General features: G+C 42.2%; 1 protein-coding gene across 1 annotated transcript in view; it reads right to left on the minus strand.

Annotated features, from left to right (window-relative positions):
* CTNNA1 (catenin alpha 1) overlaps positions 1-22322 on the minus strand; it is a 179832-nt gene that overhangs the window by 11570 nt on the left and 145940 nt on the right. The window contains exons 10-11 of the mRNA XM_033181077.1: positions 19449-19541; positions 5736-5892 (exon numbers count right to left, since the gene is read on the minus strand). Of these exons, the coding sequence (XP_033036968.1) occupies positions 5736-5892; positions 19449-19541 (250 nt within the window). The remainder of the gene's footprint in view (positions 1-5735; positions 5893-19448; positions 19542-22322) is intronic.

A 22322-nucleotide genomic window follows, 5' to 3' on the forward strand; every position in this document is an offset into this window, starting at 1 on the left:
TGGAGCCCATCACAAGCATTTTTAAAGTATATAAACTCTAATAATTCAAACTAAAAAGTGTACTGAGCAGGCCGACCATACAAGGTTTTGGGTTAAAAATTGTTGTTTTTACTGGATCTAACACAATACCGTTAAGATGAAACTTGCATTGCTAAGGAAAGGAATAAAATGGAAAGAAAGCGTGTTGATAACAAAACTAAGAACCAATGTTTTCTCATATCATTGATTTTAAGACTCATCCCTGTTTCAGAATCAATAAAGTACGGCATTCCTTTCCATTCATTAAACAAAGCGACTCAAACTTCCACCAAGGATTTTTTAACCTTTGTCTAGATATCTCTATGGTTTGGTTTTTTGTTTTTGTTTTATTTTCACTCCACCTAGACTTTCTTGAATTCATCCTGGCCTTCTTTTAGATGAACCTAAACCAGGAAAGGGTATGCCATTTTTTAGAGTAACATTCCCCACTTCAGGAAGCTAAACAAAGTAATATTCTCTACCCTCATGAAACACTTGTCTCTAGGAAAGCCCCAGCCTCGCTGAGGCTGCCGCCCAGGACAGAGCACCCAGCCTCCTCTCCACAACTGAACCTGATGGGGGGAGGTGCGAGTCCACTGTTTAACAGAGGGGGACAGGCTGTGCCCACACTAACTGAAACCATAAATCATTTTAGCTAAGGAAACAGCATAGGTCCACTATGAGTAGATACACAAATCTGTACCCATGAACAGCTGTCTAATACATGATTTACAGGTGTGCTCCTAATAGAAAAAAATCATACACACACACAACAGTCCATACAAAATATGGACAACTATATGTAAATGAATATAAAAGGAATTATATTATGGACACTATTGTATCTTTTTCACTTGAAAACCTTTCTAGGTCTGGCCCTACAGATCTACCTCGTCCATTTTAATGGCTGCATAGTATCCTACTGAAGAGATGGAGGGGCTATAATTCACTTATTCAATCTTTCCTTAGACATTCTGGTTGAAGAAAACATCCCTATACAGGTATTTTGGCAAACACTTGTGACGCTCTCCTGGAGAAAATGTCTAGCAATGAGATCGCTGAGTTAAAAGGTATGTATGCTTAGAGTAGAAGTGTGGCACCTAATTGCCCTCCAGGAATGATGCCAATTGGCATTCTCCATAAGAGATGTCAGAACTTCAGTCTACAATGTGTAGCAATAGAGCCTCTTCTTTGTACACTCTGCCCTGGGTATCTTTATAGCATGCAGCATATGCAGGGCTGCTGCACACAAAGAAAATGAAAACGATGTTTCATACTTTATGTAGAGGATTTACCCTGTGACATGAACTATTCTGAGGGCTTGCCATGTAAACTCTATGTAGTAAGCTTAAAAAGAAAAAAAAAATCACCAGCCGGGTGATTTTTGATTACATGGTGGCTCATGCCTGTAATCCCAGCACTTTGGGAGGCTGAGGCGGGCAGATCACGAGGTCAAGAGATCGGGACCATTCTGGCCAACATGATGAAACCCCATCTCTACTGAAAATACAGAAATTAGGCGGGTGTGGTGGCAGGTGCCTGTAATCCCAGCTACTCAGGAGGCTGAGGCAGGAGAATCGCTTGAACCCGGGAGGTGGAGACTGCAGTGAGCCAAGATCACGGCACTGCATTCCAGCCTGGCAACAGAGTGAGACTCCGTCTCAAAAAAAAAAAAAAAATCACCACTAATCTAACTTCACCACTTCCTCCAAAGACAGAAACTCTGTCTATAGTTTAGCATTTCTGCTATTAAACACAAACCCAACATTTAGGTACAGTAATCTTTCTATTTAATGACCTCCCAATCAGACCAAATTCTTTGGACACATTGACACTTAATGAAGGCGAGTGCAAATTACCACTCCAAGTGTTGCTCCAAAGCATTTAATGCATTATATTATTTCTAAGAGCATTTAGTAAAAAATTTAATAAACCCAATTACAGCTTCTCTAAACAATCACTTGCGTCTTCAAAAAAAGGGAGCCAAAACTGTTACATGTAAGCAGAGTGAGAGAATGGAAATCAATAACATTTCCATGGAAAATGTTTATCAAACACAATCCAAGTGAAATTCAAAGAGTCTTTGTCACTTTGATGAATTTCAAACCACTCTCCTTAAGGGATTGGTCAATATAAATATATTCTTGGTTTGCTGAATGGTACCATTTTAAACCATCTCCAATATTTACAAGGCACCACTTGGAATAGAACAGCCTGTGGGTGAGGAGACCCTACCCCTCCTCCCTGGAGGTATCATGCATATTCCTCTCTTTCTATGCAAGTGCGACTGTCACATTATTTGGCAATCACCAAAGTTCCCTTGCCCTACAGCCTCATAAAATGCTGGCATGGGGTCTTGGTGGCTGCACCAGGTTATACACAAGATGACTATTACTTTTTGAGCCACAAATGCATGACTTGTTCTAAGTATGAGGGAATTTCTGGAACCAATGGGGCAGAATATCCAGAACAAAGGAGTTGAAGCCCTACTCCATAAACGATTTCCTCATGGATGGGTTCTTAGTGACTGGACAGCGCTATAGCCAATATCCAGGCCCCATGGAGTGTAAAAGAATTTGAGGCTGGGCGCGGTGGCTCAAGCCTGTAATCCCAGCACTTTGGGAGGCCGAGACGGGCGGATCACGAGGTCAGGAGATCGAGACCATCCTGGCTAACATGGTGAAACCCCGTCTCTATTAAAAAATACAAAAAACTAGCCGGGCGAGGTGGCGGGCGCTTGTAGTCCCAGCTACTTGGGAGGCTGAGGCAGGAGAATGGCGTAAACCTGGGAGGCGGAGCTTGCAGTGAGCTGAGATCTGGCCACTGCACTCCAGCCTGGGCGACAGAGCAAGACTCCGTCTCAAAAAAACAACAACAACAAAAAAGAATTTGATGGTGGAAAATCACAAATGCAAATACTACATAAAACCTCTCACACTGTATCAAAGGGCCTCAAGCCCCAGGAGACAGCAGAAAACAAACACTCCAAGGAGTCAGGGTGCATCCCTGCTGTTCATTTAGTAAAAAGCTACGAAGCCCACCTACCTCAAAAGCCAGATCCGGTGCTGGGCACTTGCCAGGCAGCCCCCTACTCAAAAACAAGCCCATCTCACTATGGATCCACCGAAGCACCACTATTGCTTTAGGGCCAGGGGACATTGGCAAATGAGGCAGGGTCAGGTCAGGGCCAAGATGTGCCTTCCCATCTAAATATTGCCCGTGACTGCTGCAGATGACACTTGCCTAGGCTGTGTGTCAGGTGAGATGGGGAAGTATCTCTAGTCCCCCGAAATAAAAAGTGCTAAAGCTAGGCCGGGCGCGGTGGCTCACACCTGTAATCCCAGAACTTTGGGAGGCTGAGGCGGGTGGGTCACCTGAGGTCAGGAGTTCGAGACCAGCCTGGCCAATGTGGTGAAACCTTGTCTCTACTAAAAATACAAAAAATTAGCAGGGCATGGTGGCAAGCACCTGTAATCCCAGCTACTCGGGAGGAGGGCTGAGGCAGGAGAATTGCTTGAACCACCAGGAGGCAGAGGTTGTGGTGAGCCGAGATCCCGCCATTGCACTCCAGCCTAGGCAACAAGAGCAAAACTCTATCTCAAAAAAAAAAAAAAAAAAAGTGCTAAAGCTACCATGGATGAGGTATGTACGTAAGAGTATAAAGGAGTCTGAATGCTGCAAATTAACTGGTCACTCCAGTAGAAACCTGACCAGGCATCTGCTTGTCTCCATCCTTTATCTATTCCCCCCAGAAAGCATATTATATCAATCAGAGGAATTATGAAGACATGTCTTGCCCTATTAATGATTTAATTACTTAACATTCCTAAGCAAGGCTGTGACACAACATCAGAAGAACACACCAGGTAGACTTCTAAGATTCAGATGCTCTAAAAACACCACCACCTTTGACTGAAAGAATTGTTCCATGATTTTATTTGCTAAATAGAAACTGTCTAAACTCCTTTCCATCAAATCAATCCCCTCTTATCCTCTCATACATTTGCATAAAAACTGAACACACTCACCAGACAACAGTGTATCTGTTAAAAGAATTTGATTTCTCTTTACCATTCTTTTATGTCATATGCCCTAAAGATATTGCCTAGAATCCACTAAATGCTATTGCACAATCCCTTTTCTTCACTGACTTGACGAATGGTGCATGAGGGACATTTGATGCTGTTACATTTTACTTTGCTATAAGGAGGACTGAAAATCCCTTCAGACCAAGCCTGAGACATACCCAACCTAATCTCAAAAAAGTAACTTTAAGAATGTAGTATTTATCCGGAGGAGGGCTCTGCATTTAGATTTCAGAATTTGTTGTTTGCTTAAAAGTGTGCTGTGAAGGTGGAATGTTTTTCTCTAAACTGATGAAAAAGAATAATTCAGTATTTCATTGGGAAAAACAACAGAAGGCCAAGATTTCCCAAAAAAGTCATTGCTGCATTTTTGGCACCTGCAAAGATGTGCTTGCAAATGAGTTTTTTGTTTTAAAGTACCAACACCTGCAATTTGGCAGTCCTACAGCAACATGGTTTACCCCCTACTTTTTGCAGTTTACAGATTGCCTGCTCCTCAGTTTCTCAAGTTAAGCCAAGACTACCTGTCCTAAGGAGAGAGTGTGAAGACAGGGAGGCATTGGTATGCAGAACACAGTCACCCTTATATAGGTCACTGCTGGAGGGCTGTGCTGTGCATGTACTTAAGCCCCGCTCCTGTTTCGAGCCCTACTGCCACGTTCTAGCCTGTGGTTCCCTGGGGTGACAGGTAGTTTCGGCCCTACAAAAACTTAGCCACTGATTCTCCCCACAGCCACTGGCCTCAGGAAGTCTGGCACTTTCAGAGAGCAAGCCGTGCAGCCAAGGGCAACAGAGGCCCCGTTAAATGGAGAATGCATTTATAGTTACTCAACTCTAAGAAGATGGGATTGAAATTTATCTCTGTGCGATAAACACTGAATTGCATTTGACAGACATTTTCTATATGAATGCAATTTACTAAGTCATTACCAGTTTATGTTTATATAATGAAATCAACTGTTTTTGTGAGGTGAATTACCCAGATTTATTTTTTGCCAGTTCATAATTAAATGGCACTTAAATATTTCCTCTCTGTTTTCTATCTGTGCATCATACAGACATTCTGTCTTTGGAAAAGTAGGCAGATAAACTATGACTGCGATCATCTCTGAGAGACAGAAGAGAGGCTTTCCAAGAAGGGAAGAAATTATTTTTAAAAAGAAACTAAAGGTGATGGTGTTGAGAATCCCTTCTTCTCCTAAGTTTCATAGGCTCATAACAAATAACCACAGTCTCCACCAAGACACAGATCAATGTTTTTTTCTAAACACAATGGCAGCAAGAGGGATGATGGACGGTCACAGTGTTCTACAGGTCCCAGCAGAAAGACCTCACTCTATACAAGCAGGGATAAGCCTTTGCCAGCCAGGTTTCTAACTCATGCTCCTAGGATTCAGACCAGCCCTATCAAGGGAAACATCTCCAACCCCAGCTACTTCCCAGTAGCTGAGAAGCTGTCACTTGAAAACTCTGTAGCTGATGGCTTTTTAAACATTAAAATGAAAATCAGCACAATATTATTGTTAGAATAATTTACCCGCCAAGACGCAGGAGTGTTTGCCCATTAATACAACTTAGACAAAAGTAATTATGAACATCTTCACATACTTCTCTGGGGAACCAGCTCATTACCTGAGACAGCCAAGAAGTCATCAATGGAAGTAATGTCATCGACAGCATCTGTGAGAACACGGACTTGTTTTTCCCACTGTTCTTTAAAAAGATCCATGTTCTCTTGGGCCAGTTTACTCTGTGGTTTTGCTGCTAAAGCCAATGCAGCATTAATAACCTGCAAAAGATATTAAACTTCATTGTTTACTCTTTTTCAGAGTCATGGCTTTGTCGTACATGCATTTCACTAGGAGACATCACACCACATGCTCTATCCTAACTATCACAAAGACGGGGGAAGAGTGTTAAACTACAGGTTTTATATGGTGAGGTTGAAGTAATATATATTTTATTTGCAAACTATGGACAATGATAAAACAAATAAAAAATAACTGTACTGGTTTCATTCATGGTGGCAAGTCTACCATTTTCAGTGACACTAAATTCTAGGCTTTTTACTCCTCATATAGACACATACATAGCCACATCAAAAAATACACAATTAGAATTATATGCCACTTAAAATGGACTATCCTGATTCTTATTGTAAATACGTCTCCATATCATTAGATATATGTTTAAAACACTAAGTTTATTATTCTATGTTATGGACACACTGTTTTTCTCCTACTGTAGGATGTCTGGGTTGTTCTGGTTACCACAAATATCTTGTGATGAAAATGTGGCATTTCAGGTTCTCGATACATTATCAAAATGTATTCATGAAAAATACCTTGTATCTAAGAAAAAGTATTTTTCATTTTCTTTTTAATGGAAGGATATGACAAAAAACTGCTCAAAAAATGTATAATCTATTAAGGTTTAAAAATAATTTTAGGCCAGGTGCGGTGGCTCACACCTATAATCCCAGCACTTTGGGAGGCCAAGGTGGTCAGATCACCTGAGGTCAGGAGTTCAAGACCAGCCTGACCAACATGGTGAAATCCCACCTCTACTAAAAATACAAAATTGGCCAGGTGTGGTGGCGCACACCTGTAATCCCAGCTACTCAGGAGGCTGAGGCAGAAGAATCGCTTGAACCTGAGAGGTGGAGGCTGCGGTGAGCGGAGATTACGCCATTGCACTCCAGCCTGGGCAACAAGAGTAAAACTCTATCTCAAAAAATAAATAAATAAAATTTAAAAAATAAAATAAATATTAATTTTAAAGCCTGGATAACATAGTGAGACCCCATCTCTACAAACAATAAAGAAAATGAGCTGGGCATGGCGGCACACACCTGTAGTCCCAGCTACTTGACAGGCCAAAGTGGGAACACTGCTTGAGCCCAGGAGGTAAAGGGTACAGTGAGCTGTGATCCCACCACTGCACTCCAGCTTGGGCAACACAGTGAGACTCCACCTCAAAAAGACAAGCTGGGCATGGTGGCTCAAGCTCGTAATCCCAACACTTTGGGAGGCTGAGGCAGGAGGATTGCTTGAGCCCAGGAGTTCAAGACCAGCCTGGGCAAACATAGGAAGACTCTGTCTCCAAAAAAACCAAAAGACAAAAAACAGCTTTATTGAGGTAAAATTCACCTATCTACAATTCACCCATTTAAAGGACACAATTTCATTGTTTTTAAAGTATATTTGCAGTTGTGCAACATTCACCACATTCAGTTTTAGAACATTTTCATCACTCCAAAAAGAAACCCCATCCATATCCATTAGCAGCCATTTCCCATAACTCTCCTTACTCCTCCCCCCCCCCTTTTTTTTTTGCAACCACTAATTTACTTTCTATCTCTATGGATCTGTCTATTGTGGACATTTCAGATAAATGGAATCATATATAACATGTGGACTTCTGTAACTTGCTTTGTGTGTGTTTCTTTTAGAGACTGAGTCTTGCTCTGTCACCCAGGCTGGAATGCAGTGGTGCGATCTCAGCTCACTGCAACCTCCCCCCTCCCAGGCTCAAGTGATTCCTGTGTCTCAGCCTCCCAAGTAGCTGGGATTACAGGTGTGCACCACCACGCCAGGCAAATTTTTGTATTTTCATATTTTATTTTTTCGCCATGCTGGCCACACTGGTCTCAAACTCCTGACCACCTCCTCCCAAAGTGCTGGGATTACAGGCATGAGCCACTGCTCCCAGCCTAATATAATGTTTTAAAAGTTCATTGATGGCCGGGCGCAGTGGCTCAAGCCTGTAATCTCAGCACTTTGGGAGGCTGAGACGGGCGGATCACGAGGTCAGGAGATCGAGACCATCCTGGCTAACACAGTGAAACCCTGTCTCTACTAAAAAATACAAAAAAAAAAAAAAAAGCCAGGCGAGGTGGCGGGCACCTGTAGTCCCAGCTACTCCGGAGGCTGAGACAGGAGAATGGCGTAAGCCGGGCGGCGGAGCTTGCAGTGAGCTGAGATCCGGCCACTGCACTCCAGCCGGGCGACAGAGCGAGACTCTTTAAAAAAAAAAAAAAAAAAAAAAAAGTTCATTGATGTGTAGCATGTATCAGTACTTTGCTCCTTTTTGTTGATGAGTAAGATTCTGTTATATGACCATGCCACGTTTTATTTAGCCATTCATTAGTTAATGAACATTTGAATTATTGCCACTCTGTTATGAATAATGTTGCTATGAACGCTCATACACGTTTCTGTGTTTTTATTTCTCTGGGAATGGAGTAGAACTGCTGGGAAATATAGTAAACTTTGTGTTGAACCTTTTGAGAAGCCGCTTTACCTTTTTCCAAAGTGGCTGCACCATTTTACATCCCACCAGTGTGTATGAGGGTTACCATGCCCTACATCTTCACTAACACTTGTTATTTTCCCCCTTTTTGGTTAATTCTAGATATGCTAGTAGATCTGAAATGATCACCCTGATGGCTGATGATGACAGGTATTGTTTCATATGCTTATTGTCCGTTTATTTATATTCTTTGAAAAGATGTCTATTCTGATCCTTCAGCTGTATTCATTGAGTAAGTGAATAATGAGAGTAGCATGAAAATGGGCTGAGAGAATAATTAGTAGGATTCTTAGGTACAAGGTGCTTATGGGTTATTAGAAGTAAATGTGTTTATTTTATTTTTTTGAGACGGAGTCTCCCTCTGTCGCCCAGGCTGGAGTGCAGTGGTGTCATCTCGGCTCACTGCAACCTCCACCTCCCAGGTTCAAGTGATTCTCCTGCCTCAGCCTCCCGAGTAGCTGGGACTACAGGCGCGTGCCACCACACCTGGCTAGTTTTTTGTAATTTTAGTAGAGACAGGGTTTCACTGTGTTAGCTAGGATGGTCTCGATCTCCTGACCTCGTGATCCGCCTGCCTTGGCCTCCCAAAATGCTAGCATTACAGGCATGAGCCACCGTGCCCAGCCCAGTAAATGTGTTTATAATCATTCAACTTGGGAAGGAGGCAAAGACAAGAGGAAAGTGCTGGACCTGGATGAGGCAGGAGTGTGGAGGCAGCCCTGAGTGGAGGAGTCTGGGGTGAGTTTTCAGATGCTTTGGATCATGGGTGTAATTCCCAATTTACTGGAGGGGTATTCAAGAATGTTATAACTTAGCCCTCAAAGGCTGGAAGTGATAACAGACTAAAGAAGACTCAGACCCACTAGATTGGTGCCGCTATTCCTCTTCCCTCCTAAACACTTAGAACTGGTAGATTATCAGACTATCAATTATAGATTCACAGGCATAGGGAACTGAGCAATCCCAGTTTATGAACTATTAATAGCCCAACACTTCCATAAGTGCCTGGGTTTAGGCAATAATTTGGAAGAAGAGATCCTTGTTTTTCTCACATGTTATGCTGTGGTCGCCCACATTTTCATCCAAGAGACTTATTCCTTCCTGCCATTCCTTATCCACTAGATGTGTTCACCATTGTAAGACCACTTTCTTCATTAATTAACTTACTAATTCAATAATGTTATCCATGTTTCAGAGTGGAGCTATGCACTGTAAGAATATCTGGCTAGTGAAAATGTTTCCTAAGAGAGCCAAGTAAACATGGGCAGGGAATTAATTATATGTTTTAAGTATTTTCCACTACAAAGGGAAATCTTTGTAATATATCGCATACAGTATAATGAGGGGAAGCACCTTGCCTAAGGTTTTCTCATTTTGATTACAGCATTGTGTACAAAAGACAGCTGATAATATTAAATACTCATTTCTGATTACTCTTACTGAATTTGGAATAGAAAGAGGTGTCCTGGCTGAGCACAGTGGCTCATGCCTGTAATCCCAGCACTCTGGGAGGCTGAGGTGGGGAGACTGCCTAAACCCAGAGGGCCAAGGCTGCAGTAAGCCATGATCATGCCACTGCACTCCAGCCTGAGTAACAGTGAGACCCTGTCACCTTTTAAAAATATATATAGCTATGTCCTTAACATACTACTTTAATCATCCAACACGACACTGAGTTGTGAAACTATAAAATCATTTACCTTAAAAAATCAAGACGTTATTAAGTGGAATACTTACTGTCACCACTGGTTAAATAATATAATGGACTTTCTAGCCAATGAAATAAGGTAAGAAATGAAAATAATAGGAAAAGCTGTTAGAAAAATGAGAAAAATCACACATTCCAATGCAAATTACACAGAAAATTGAAGTATATAAATTATTATTATTATTTTTTTTGGAGACAGGGTCTCCCTCTGTCGCTCAGGCTAGAGTGCAGTGGCATGATAGCTCACTACAACCTCCGCCTCCCAGGTTCAAGCGAGTCTCCCGCTTCTGCCTCCTGAGTAGCTGGGATTACAGGTGTGTGCCACCACACCTGGCTAATTTATGTATTTTTAGTAGAGATGGGGTTTCACCATATTGCTCAGGCTGGTCTGGAACTCCCGACCTCAGGTGGTCCACCCGGTTTGGCCTCCCAAAGTGCTGGGATTAGTGGCGTAAGCCACAGTACCTGGCCTGAAAAAACTCTTAGAATAAAAGTTCATTAATATAACTAAAGACAATGTAAAATAGTAAAAACCAACAGCTTTTCTATATGCCAGGAAAAAAACAGAATACAAAATGAAGGGAGTGTCAGATCTCCCACAAAGCAATTCATATGAAATATGTAAAGGTTAAATCTGTAAAGAAACAATCAGTTTCAACGAAATTGAATGAAAGTTTAAAAAAAAAAAAAAATGGAAGTTAAAAAAAAACGAAACTGAAAGTTTAAAAAAAGTCACTTCGGTTATATACTAAGTTGCCATATGTACTAAGTCACCATTAGTCACAATATTTATGTCTTAGAAAATTCTACTTCAAAATAACAATGGGAGAAGTCAACCTATAAATACAATTATGTATGTCTGTATTTAAATATATATTACAGATTAAATATACAATATTACGTAAATCAATAAGGAAAACACCAAAACAGCAGTAGAAAAACAGGGACAGGAATGGACCACTTAAGGTAAAGTATAAATGATGAGAAAACAGCTGTTGGGTAGGGGGGGAGTTTACTCTTATTTATAACTTTAAAAACAAAAATTAATGTTACTATTAAATTTGCAAGGAGCCCCCAACTAGGCATGATCACTGTACTGATCGTTAACTTTTAAAATGCTATTGTTGGCTTGAGCCCCAGTACAGTGTGACATAAGGGTGGCAAGGGTGGACGTCCTTGTCCTATTTCTGATCATACAGGGAAAGCATTCAGTCTTTACCATTAAGTATAATGTTAGCTACCGATTGTTCATGGAGATTCTTTATCAGGCTAAGGAAGTTCTCTCCTATTCCTAGTTTGTAAAGTGTTCTTTCAGGATTGGATGTTGGATTTTCTCAAACACTATTTCCGTTTTGTTTCCATCATTCTGGCTATTTTGTCTTTGTCTCCTTTGCTGTCTCGTCTTCTTCTATGCTGTTGGGATTTCCTCAAAGCTCAGTTCTATGCTGCCTTCTCTCCTCTTTCTACTCTTCCCACCCCTGGGCAATCTCATCTAATCTTTTCCCAGAAACCCCCCCTTTTTTTTTTTCTTCTTTCACTTGGTTTCTAAGACACTGCCAGCTTCTGGGGCTCTGGTCCTGAGAGCGCTTCCTCAGGCTCTTATGCTGGCCACTGCTCACCTCCTGAAACTCTCAATGTTAGGGACCCCAGTTCCACTCAGACCTTTCCTTCAGGGAGACTCACTCCCTTGGTGATGTCTCACATTTACACATCCTGTTCAGACTTCTTCCCTCAACATGACATGCATCTTGCATGTCTAATAGGCACCTCAAAATTAACATATCCAAAACTTAGATCTCTTTCCCCAAACCATCTTTCCTTATCAAAATAAATGGGAACTCCATCCTTCAGCTGCTTAGGCTCAAAACTGTGTTATATTCCCTGACTCTTTTTCTCTCTCACCTCACATCTAATCCTTCAGTAAATTTCACCTTCAAAATATATCCAGACTCGAACCAGTGCTCACCATATCCACTGTACTCTTGGCCTGGATTAGTTCAATATCATCTGTTTTAGTCTAATGCTTCTGTAATAAATTACCACAAATTTAGTGGCTTGAAACAACACAAATCTATTATCTTACAGTTTCTGGAGGTCAGAATTCTGAAATGGGTCTTACAGAGCTAAAATCAACAACATTATCATCAGATCTGTGTTCCTCCTGGAGGTTGTAGGGAAAAAGCCAGCCCCTGACTTCTGCAAATTCCTGAGGATGCCCACATTCCTTGACTTGTGGCCTCTGCTTCCTCCACTGTATTTTCTTCCCTGCCTCTGATGCCCCTGCCTCCCTCATATAAAGACACTTATGATTATATTGGGGGGTCCACTGGGATAATCTAGGATAATCTTTCCATCTAAAGAGCCTTAATTTATTCATCCCTGAAGAGTCCCCTTTGCCATGTGAGGTAATATATTCCTGGGTTTAGGGAATTAGGAAATTGACATGTTTGGGAGACCATTATTCTGTGTACTGCAATTTCCTAAAGAGCCTCTCTGTGTCTATCCCTCTTCACAGAAGTTAGAGAGATCTTGGTTTTTTGTTTTTGAGACAGGGTCTCACTCTGTCACCCAGGCTGGAGTGCAGCAGGACCACAATCATGGCTCACTATACCCTCAACCTCTGGACTCAAGCAATCCTCCCACCTCGGTTTTCCATGTAGCCGGGACTATAGCCTTGCACCACTCTGCCTGGCAATTTTTTAATTTTTATAGATACAGGGTCTCACTATGTTGCTCAGGCTGTTCTAGACCTCCTGGGCTCAAGTGGTCCTTGTGTCTTGGCCTCCCGAAGTGCTGGGATTATAGGCGTGAGGCACTGCGCCTGGCCGAGATCGTTATAACCTAAGTAAGATCATGTCACTCTTCTACTCAAAGCCCTTCAATGGTTTCCCATCTCAAAAGCCAAAGGCCTACAACCAAGGCCTCCAAAGGCCCTGCAACCCCTAAACTTGTTTTAGGTATCTGATCTCCTTCCTCCAAGCTTTTGCACTTGCTGTTCCCTCTTCCTGGAGCTCTCTCCCCTGAGACATCCTCCATGGTTTGCTCTGTCATTTCCTTCAGGTCTTTGTTTATACATCACTTTCTCAGTGAGTCCTTCCTGCTCATCCTAACCATAATATTTAACACATCAAAATCAAAATTTGTGGGGCAGCTAAAACAGTGCTTCGAGGGAAATTTATAGTATTAAAATGTTTAAATGTTACCTTAGAAAAGGAGGAAGGAGGCCGGGCGCGGTGGCTCAAGCCTGTAATCCCAGCACTTTGGAGGCCGAGACGGGCGGATCACGAGGTCAGGAGATCGAGACCATCCTGGCGAACACTGTGAAACCCCGTCTCTACTAAAAAATACAAAAAACTAGCCGGGCGAGGTGCGGGCGTCTGTAGTCCCAGCTACTCGGGAGGCTGAGGCAGGAGAATGGCATGAACCCGGGAGGCGGAGCTTGCAGTGAGCTGAGATCCGGCCACTGCACTCCAGCCCCGGCGACAGAGCAAGACTCCGTCTCAAAAAAAAAAAAAAAGAAAGGAGGAAGGAAGGTCTCAAGGCAATGAGTTAAAGCTTCCAATTTTAAAACTAGAAAAGGAGCAAATTAAACCCAAAGCAAGCAGAAGGAAGAAAATAAAGAGTAGAAAATTAATGAAAGACAAATTATCAAAGCTCACTCAAGAATAAAAAAAACCCTAAATATCCCTAGGTCTATCAAAGAAACTGAACTCACCATTAAAAACCTTCCCACAAAGCAAATTCCAGGCCCAGCTAGAGTTTACCAGTTACCAGCTTCACTGATAAATTCTCCCAAACATACAAAGAACTAATACCAAATATACATAGATTTTTCCAGGAAAAGTAGGAAACACTTTCCAATTTTAAGATACTGAAATCAGACATTACAAAAAACCAAAGCAACAGACCAGTATCAATATGCAAGCCTTATGAAGAGAGCACAACACCTCTGGGGGGCTGTTACACCTGCAGACCTCAGTCAAGGAGGGGTGGGAGGCACAGGAGGGTGGAGATGGGAGGATACAGAAAATGCTTAGAGAAGCTTTTAGTGAGAAGCATCTCCCTTGAGCTCTCTGTGAAACTGCTTTGTAAAAAACCAGATTAGAGAATACCAAAGTGGAAAAGTGAAGTGATTCAAAGACAGATGGTCCCATGATTGTGAAATAATAGGTTAAGTGACAGCTGAGGCCACAGGTCTGCCCCGTCCTGTATGTATGGGGTGCTCCTTTAAGGGCCATGTATTTCCCCACCAGCTAGAGGCCAGGCCAGCCTGGGTTTATGCTTATTTGATGTGTGTCAGGCATGTCAGCCACAAATATGATCAGGGTTCCCATAAGCACAATGACAGAAAAAGAAATATGGAAGATAAATCTAAGGAGGCAGAAGGAAAAATGAACAATTTCAAAAGTAACTTCTCAATTTAGTGAGTGAGAAGCACCAAAAGAAAAAAAGAGACCAGGCACAGTGGCTCACAGCTGTAATCCCAGCACTTTGGGAGGCTCAGGAGGGAGGATCACCTGACCTCAGGAGTTTGAGACCAGCCTGGGCAAACAAAAAATTTTTTAAATTAGCCAAGTGTGGTGGAGTCTACCTGTGGTCCCAGCTACTCAGAGGCTGAGATGCAAAAACTGCTTAAGCCTAGCAGGTCAAGGCTGCAGTGAGTCATGATGGCCCCACTGCACTCTAGCCTGGGTAATAGAGTGAAAATTTGTCTCTTAAAAAAAAAAAAATGAAAGAAAAAAGAAATGTAGATAAGTAGAAGCTTCATATACTTAATTCATCCCTTGTATAGATTTCCAAGAAAAGCCATGCATTAAACCAGGCATTATAAATTATTTAAGTGCCAGATTTATATTAACTTAATGTTAATACGTATGTGTAATGCTCATTCTTGCATAATGAACTAAGAAAAAATATCAAGTGAGATAATCTCCACAATGCCCTCCTCTGATTTTAAAGACTCAAAATGTCAGAAACCTGCTGCTGTTTGTAAGGTTTGGGATTTTTTTGTTTTTGTTTTTTCTTCCTGGCCAGCACACCAAATGGTTTTGAATTTAAAAATTAAAATATTTAAAGCAGCTACTATAGACTAAAACTTGGGCACATCCACAAGCGAAACATAGGGTACAGATTTTGGTCCCTTCCCAAACCAGGCTGTAAACTGCTTCCTTGTAAAAGTTTGTGAGGCCGGGGCACTCTGCTTGGATGGAGACAGGTCCCTTTCCAGAGAAAAGAGTAAGAGAGAGTAGCCATCAAGTAGAAGGCAATGCAGACAGACAGCCAACCTACCTCTTTTCTTAATGATAACAAATCGCCAAAAAATGTGGGTTCCTTCTCCCAACAAAATACAGCCACTTTTAGGTTACGTATTCCTCAACTCGATTTTATATTTAGAGGAGGGGACATAATCTGTTGCCCAGGCTGGAGTGCAGTGGTGTAATCACAAGCCCACTGCAGCCTGGAACTCCTGTGCTCAAGCGATCCTCCTGCTTCAGCCTCCTGAGTAGCTGGGACTACAAGTGCACGCCATCATGCCCAGCCACTTCTTTTATTTTTGGAGATGGGGTCTTGCTCTGTTGCCCAGGCTGGTCTTCAAATACTGGCTTCAAATGATCCTCCCACCTTGACCTCTGAAAATGCTGGGATTACAGATGTGAGCACAGAGCCTGAACTCAACTTTACTATCTCAAATATTTCGAGTTAAAGTTGTTCAACTGCTAAAAAGGGAATACTTTAGAATGGATTTTTCTGTCTCTCGAAAGTTAATTTGCTATAGGACAAACTTCAAAATGGGGATGAAAGGCCAGGCACGGTGACTCACACCTGTAGTCCCAGCACTTTGGGAGGCCGAGGCAGGTGGATCACCTGAGGTCAGGAGTTCAAGACCAGCCTGACCAACAAGGTGAAACCCCATCTCTACTAAGAATACAAAAATTAGCCAGGCGTGGTGGCAGGCACCTGTAGTCCCAGCTACTTGGGAGGCTGGGACAGGATAATTGCTTGAACCCTGGAAGCGGAGGTTGCAGTGAGCCGAGATTATGCTACTGCACTCCAGCCTGGGTGACAGAGTGAGACTCTGTCTCGAAGAAAAAAAGGGGGGGGTTGGTGGGGGGCGAAAACTCTAATGGTCTCACCTGTCATTTCTCTCCACCAGAAACTAAAAATAGCGTATAGGAGCCAACTCCAAACTGTCGTGCTGCCTATGTACAGCAGCCTAGGCATGAGACATAAAACACTAAAACACATCCTGGAAACACTGAGCACCTCTTCCACACTGTGAAGAAAGGTCAACAGTAGCCTTACTATAAAGAAACGCACCCTTTAAAATAATAAATGTTTGGCTATATGCTGCGGCATATTAAAACACCAAATTCAGCTTCCAGTGAATTAACTGACTACCCTAGTTAGTTACCTAACGTGTTGATTAACTTGCCTAGACCTTGGAAGGGAATACCTTGAAATCAGGATCTCTGGTGCTTGTGATCACTGCCCACATCAAACTGGAGAGGAGGCCGAGGTCTCCACAATTAAGGCCCTCTTCCTCCGAGGAACACTCCTTCGCTTCCTTGAAGGAGAGAGCCTCTCAGCATGAAACACATGGGCCATAGCAGGCCAGAGGCAGCGCATAGAAGAGTTTGAGTTATCCTCCTCAAAGATTTTAACAACTTTAAATTAGTTACCAATTGTTTAAAATTGAGACATGACAAAACATCTGAATTGCAGAATTTTTGTTTAAAATAATGAAGGGGGCCGGGCATGGTGGCTTAGGCCTGTAATCCCAGCACTCTGGGAGGCCAAGGCAGGCATCATTTGAGGCCAGGAGTTCGAGACCTGCCTGGCCAACATGGTGAAACCTCATCTCTACCAAAAATACAAAAATTAGCCGGGCATGGTGGCACATGCCTATAATCCCAGCTATTTGGGAGGCTGCAGCAGGAGAATCACTTGAACCCGGGAGGCAGAGGCTGCAGTGAGCAGAGATCATGCTATTGCACTCTAGCCTGGGTGACAGAGTGAGACTCCATCTCAATTAAAAAAAAAAAAAAAAAAAGGAAGAAAGAAGAAGAAACAAGAGGGAGGAGGAAAGGATCTGGCAATAATGGGGCTGGGGTGGAGTCAAAGCTGCCTACTGAAATTCAAGCACATGATGCCCAGTTTGCTGTGACCATGTCTGTAAACACCTACTTTATTTGCCACTACTGAACCTGCCCAGTCCTGTGTGCATAGCAGTTTGCGAGCAAGGGTAGCAATGAGCCCAGGTGATAATCTGAAGAATAATCACACTTGAAAAAACACAGTTTTTTTCAGGACACATACCCAGTACCAAGTGTGGTCTGGGCACCGTCTGCCTAAAGCCTATTCTTCTTGAGATCTGTTTTAGTAGGAAAAATGAAACTGCAAGGGAGAGGAAGACACGATGCTTTCTGACAGCTAACTCAAACCCATGTGACATGGCTTAGCCACACAAGTTATGCACACCATCATTTTCATTAGGATCTACTAGACTCTCCATGTGATTTTTTTTCCTGGGTTTTAAGATCATTTATATAAATACTCTTGGTAGGTGTGATCAGTGTATGCTACCATCTGTTTCCACATATTTGTGAAAGCATTGTCACTTTTCAAGCATTTCAAGACCAAATGGAAAACCAAAGGCATTAAAAACAAAGTGCTGATAGGGTAAATGGCAAACAAACTTGAAGAAAGAATCCAAATTCAAATCTGTCTCATACAACTTGGCCATCCAAGATCCTTCTGGATGTGGTGATTGGATTCATTGCAAATATCTATGCAGCTGTCAATGACTGGCAGATTTCAAGACTGGACTAACGTTGGGAAAATGTCCATCAGATGGTATGAATTCACAATGTGTCCATCACAGTAATATTAAGGCAGAGCAACTCTCATTGGCAAATTAATCCACATGGTTAGGTGTTAGAACAAATGCCCTGCTAACCTATGTACCAATGAGAATGCCAGATGAATAACCACCAAGAGAGGTTTTACTTATTTTGGTTGCCTACCTTGAATGTCAGGGATTATTTATATGAAAAAGCCAAATAATGGTCACAGAATATTTTAAAATTTGTCGCAGACATAACACAGAAACTTCATTCCTATGACCTCTATTTCATTACTCCAGTCCCTCTGCTTACACTCCTTTCTATGTGACCACTCCCTTCTGGCAGGACCCATAAAGAGAGGTAAGTCCTCAGAGTATGCCATGAGCAATTTATACATGGGAAAGTGGAAAGGCAACCTCTTCTACTGAACCATCACTTATACTCCTTAGAAACCCCTGGAATGACACGGAGCGTCAGCCCAGACAAACGGACTCAGCTCTCCTCACAGGAGGCAGGCAACACAATGGGCACTTTATTAAAAAGCATTCGTTGCCACGTGTGCTTCAGAGCCTTTCTAGAGCGCCAGATGCGTAATGCAGCTTCATCACCAGCCTTCCAATATACCACTATAAATGGAGACAAGTTCTTGAGCTTTCATTTCAGAAGCTGGCCAAATTAAGTTACTATCTGCACCGTAAGGCTGTTATATGACACTACAGAATAAAGACACTAGCTTGTGAATTTGGTTTCCTCCAACACAAAGACCGAAATACTGGCCATTAAAATGAATATAGGTAAATAGTGTGGGGTAACTCTCATGGTTCCAGGATGGTCAGATGTCACAGATGGCCCTCCCTCAAGGAGGGTGTAAACTCACCCTCAAAGAGACTGTGGTCACTGCCACCCTGTATTTTCCAGCAATGGAGGGCACCATACATTCCCCCACCCCCCAAGACAAGGTCTCACTCTGTCACCAAGGCTGGAGTGCAGTGGCGTGATCTCGGCTCACTGCAACCTTCACCTCTCAGGCTCAAGCCAGCCTCCCACTGTACCTCCTGAGTGGCTGGGACTACAGATGCACGCCATCATGTCGGGCTAACTTTTGTATGTATGTATGTATGTATTTTTTTTTTTAAGAGATGGGGTTTTGCTATGTTGCCCAGGCTGGTCTCAGACTCCTGGGCTCAAATGACCCACCTACTTTGGGATCCCAAAGTGCTGGGATTACAGGCATGAGCCACTGTGCCCAGCCCACTATGCATTTTCAACGAAGGGCAAGGAGTAACATGTAATCTCCCATGCAAATGTCACTTAATGTTAAACAAAAAATATTCCAAACTCTGTGGGTCCTGTGTCAGTGATTTGTTCCCAAGACTTCCATCTAAAATCCTAGACAAAACAAACTTAACAAAATAAACCTCCTCTCCACTCTAATCAAAATTCAATGTGGTTATGCTGTCACCAGTGTCAGCTGTACTTTACCTGAGGACAGAGGGCTTCCAACTGACTTGCAGACATTCGAACAAGCTTTACACCTTCTTCATTATTTGAGATGGAACAGGCCAAGTTGGCAACCTATAAACATAAAAAATAATCTTTAAAGATTTTTCTCTTTTAACTACTAAGGAAAACACACATACCTGGCCCTACCTCTGACCATTCTGGAACAGATGACAAGAGCGCCAAGGGTGCCTTCCTTCTCATAGCCTCATTATTTACTTAGATGAGGACACATTTTTAACTCTGTACAAAGCAAACTATACAGACTCATAACATACATCAAAAAGATCCCAGGGCGTGTAACTCACAGGCTTTGCATGGCCTCTAACCCGCCTGAACAGTAACTTCAGAAAAGGGTTCTTCTAGTATGGGAAATAAGGTGAGAAAAGCTGAGGAATCAAGGGCATCAAGGAAGAACTGTTGTTATCCTGAGATAAAAATGTGTTTTCCAGTGTTCTTGAAGGAAGGAAATAAAAAACTCTAAGGTGCTATTCTCATTTGACAGGGAATAGATGCTTATCTTAAGGCAAGATGAATTTTATTTGAACACCAGGCAATTTTTCAAATAAAAAAAAAATAACAGGAAGACAACATCAGGATGGACCAAATCATGATTGATCATGATTTGATCAATCATGATCAAAAGTGGAAAAGGCAACTGGTTATGTTTCATAGTTAAGAGCAAAACTGCCCTTCAACTGGTTTCTCAAAAACACTGACAGCTTGAATCTCTCCTGGCTGATGCGGCTTAATTTGAACCGAAATCTTTACCTTCCTGTCCAGCCATCTCAATGATACAGCTCACGCAGCTAGGAACAATCCTTCAGGTTGCATCATACTTCCTTTGCTGAAGCTCTGTAATGTTACTATGTAGAGACTGCTAAGGCTGTGATCGTTTATCCGTATTTCTAAATGAACAGGCTAGCCAATTCCATCAGCAGTATCTGGGCCCAACTGAATACATGGTACTGAGACACATCTTCACCCCAGCTGCAAACTGAGTTATGAATGATAAAGGAGTAGGCAGTTGAATATCAGAGGCCCTTTCCGGGAATGTAAATGCTAGAGTAAACAAGGGCAATGGCAATAACCTTTGATTTTTACTCCTCCACCCAACTTAAGCACATAAACACATCAGAAAAATTATACACTATTATGGCAGTTGTTTGTAGTGTCACAGTTAAGGATTATCAGCTTTCTGTAAGACTGCTAACTATCAGAATCCTGTAATGCCCAAACACAAGGAGAAACAAAAGAAGTTAACATGCAATTTAAACATAAAAATGTAAGGGAACTGGAAAGTCAGATCTCTGATGTTTATGAGTCCTTCAAAGTCCCATAAAGAAGCAACACTTATACTTCCTGACGTTTACAGTTCCACCTTCTCTGTCACCCGGACCCAAGCAAAGAGACATTTCTTTTCAGGATGACAATCTACAGAGATGACTGGGGATTTCTATTTATTTGCTTAAAAAATCACTGAAAAATACGACCTAAGATAAATTTTGTAAAATATATGACTTAAAAAAAAGGAAACAAATATTCACTGAAGGAGAAAGCTTGAATTAGATGTGTTCATGAAGAGTAATCTACAACTTCTATTGCTTCACTGTCTTAAGATGACATTTTGAACAACAAACATAAAATCTGATGATGATCACTGAAAAAATTAGCGTTTTGGGACTAACAAAGATCCCTGGTGAAGTGCCCAGCACCCTGCCTATTCCCATCATTTAGGAGGCCAGTTGAATGTTGGATCCAGGACAGTCACTACCAGCACAATCTTATTTCAATCTATATTCTCAATCTTATGAATCCTTAAAACTCAGAAAAATATTTAAATTAAGAAGCAAAAGATTTTAAAAAAAGAAGCAAAAGATTATATAAGTACTCTCTACATCAGACAAATGAGGGTAGTGTGTGGCTAAGGCTGAAATGGCTGATTTATTTAAACCATCTTTTCTGTTTCATGATTACAAACACTAACAAAACAAAGGTTATGGAAGACTTGTTCTTTATTTTAAAACATTACTTTAAAATATTTCTGGTGTACTGCTGAAGCAGTAATGTTCTATAAGAGCACACTGCCTATTTCAGGAGGCCCGGGAGGAGGAAGGAATGCCTGTCACTAACAGTCTTCTCCAGATGAATGAGCTTCAATTCACCCCCCAGGGACAGGGCTACTCACTTCTAACAATGACAAATGTGCAAATGCAACATGAGAGGCTAACCTCACATACTAGTGTCAGGCCTGACTACAATGAAAGGAGAGGGCGAGGAGAGGAGCTTCCTAAATGCCTCTGTGGAAAATCTGGGGCTCTAGAATGAGGTAACAATTAACAGTGAGTCTAAAGAAGATCCTGAGGTTAGAATAAGAAACACTCTGAGTGGGTGCAGTGGCTCCCAGTCCAAGGCAAGAGAATCACTTGAGGCTATGAGTTTGTGACCAGTCTGGGCTACATAGCAAGACCCCATCTCTATACATTAAAAAATTTTTAGTTGGCTGGGTGTGGTGGCACGCACCTATAGTCCCAGCTAATTGGAAGGCCGAGTTGGGAGAATAGCTCGAGCCCAGAAGGTTGAAGCTGCGGCAAGCCATGACTGCAAGACCCTGTCCCAAAAAAAGAAAGAGGCCAGGTGTGGTGGCTCATGCTTGTAATACCAGCCCCTGGCCACATAGTGAAACCATGCCTCTACTAAAAATACAAAAATTGGCCCAGCCTGGTGGCGTGCACCTGTAATTCCAGCTACTTGGGAGGCTGAGGCATGAGAATTGCTTGAAACCGGGAGGCGGAGGTTGAAGTGAGATGAGATGGTGCCACTGCACTCCAGTCTGGACAACAGAGTGAGACTCTG

The sequence above is a fragment of the Trachypithecus francoisi genome, unplaced genomic scaffold (assembly GCF_009764315.1).
Source record: "Trachypithecus francoisi isolate TF-2019V2 unplaced genomic scaffold, Tfra_2.0 Lachesis_group2, whole genome shotgun sequence".
NCBI lineage: Eukaryota > Metazoa > Chordata > Mammalia > Primates > Cercopithecidae > Trachypithecus > Trachypithecus francoisi.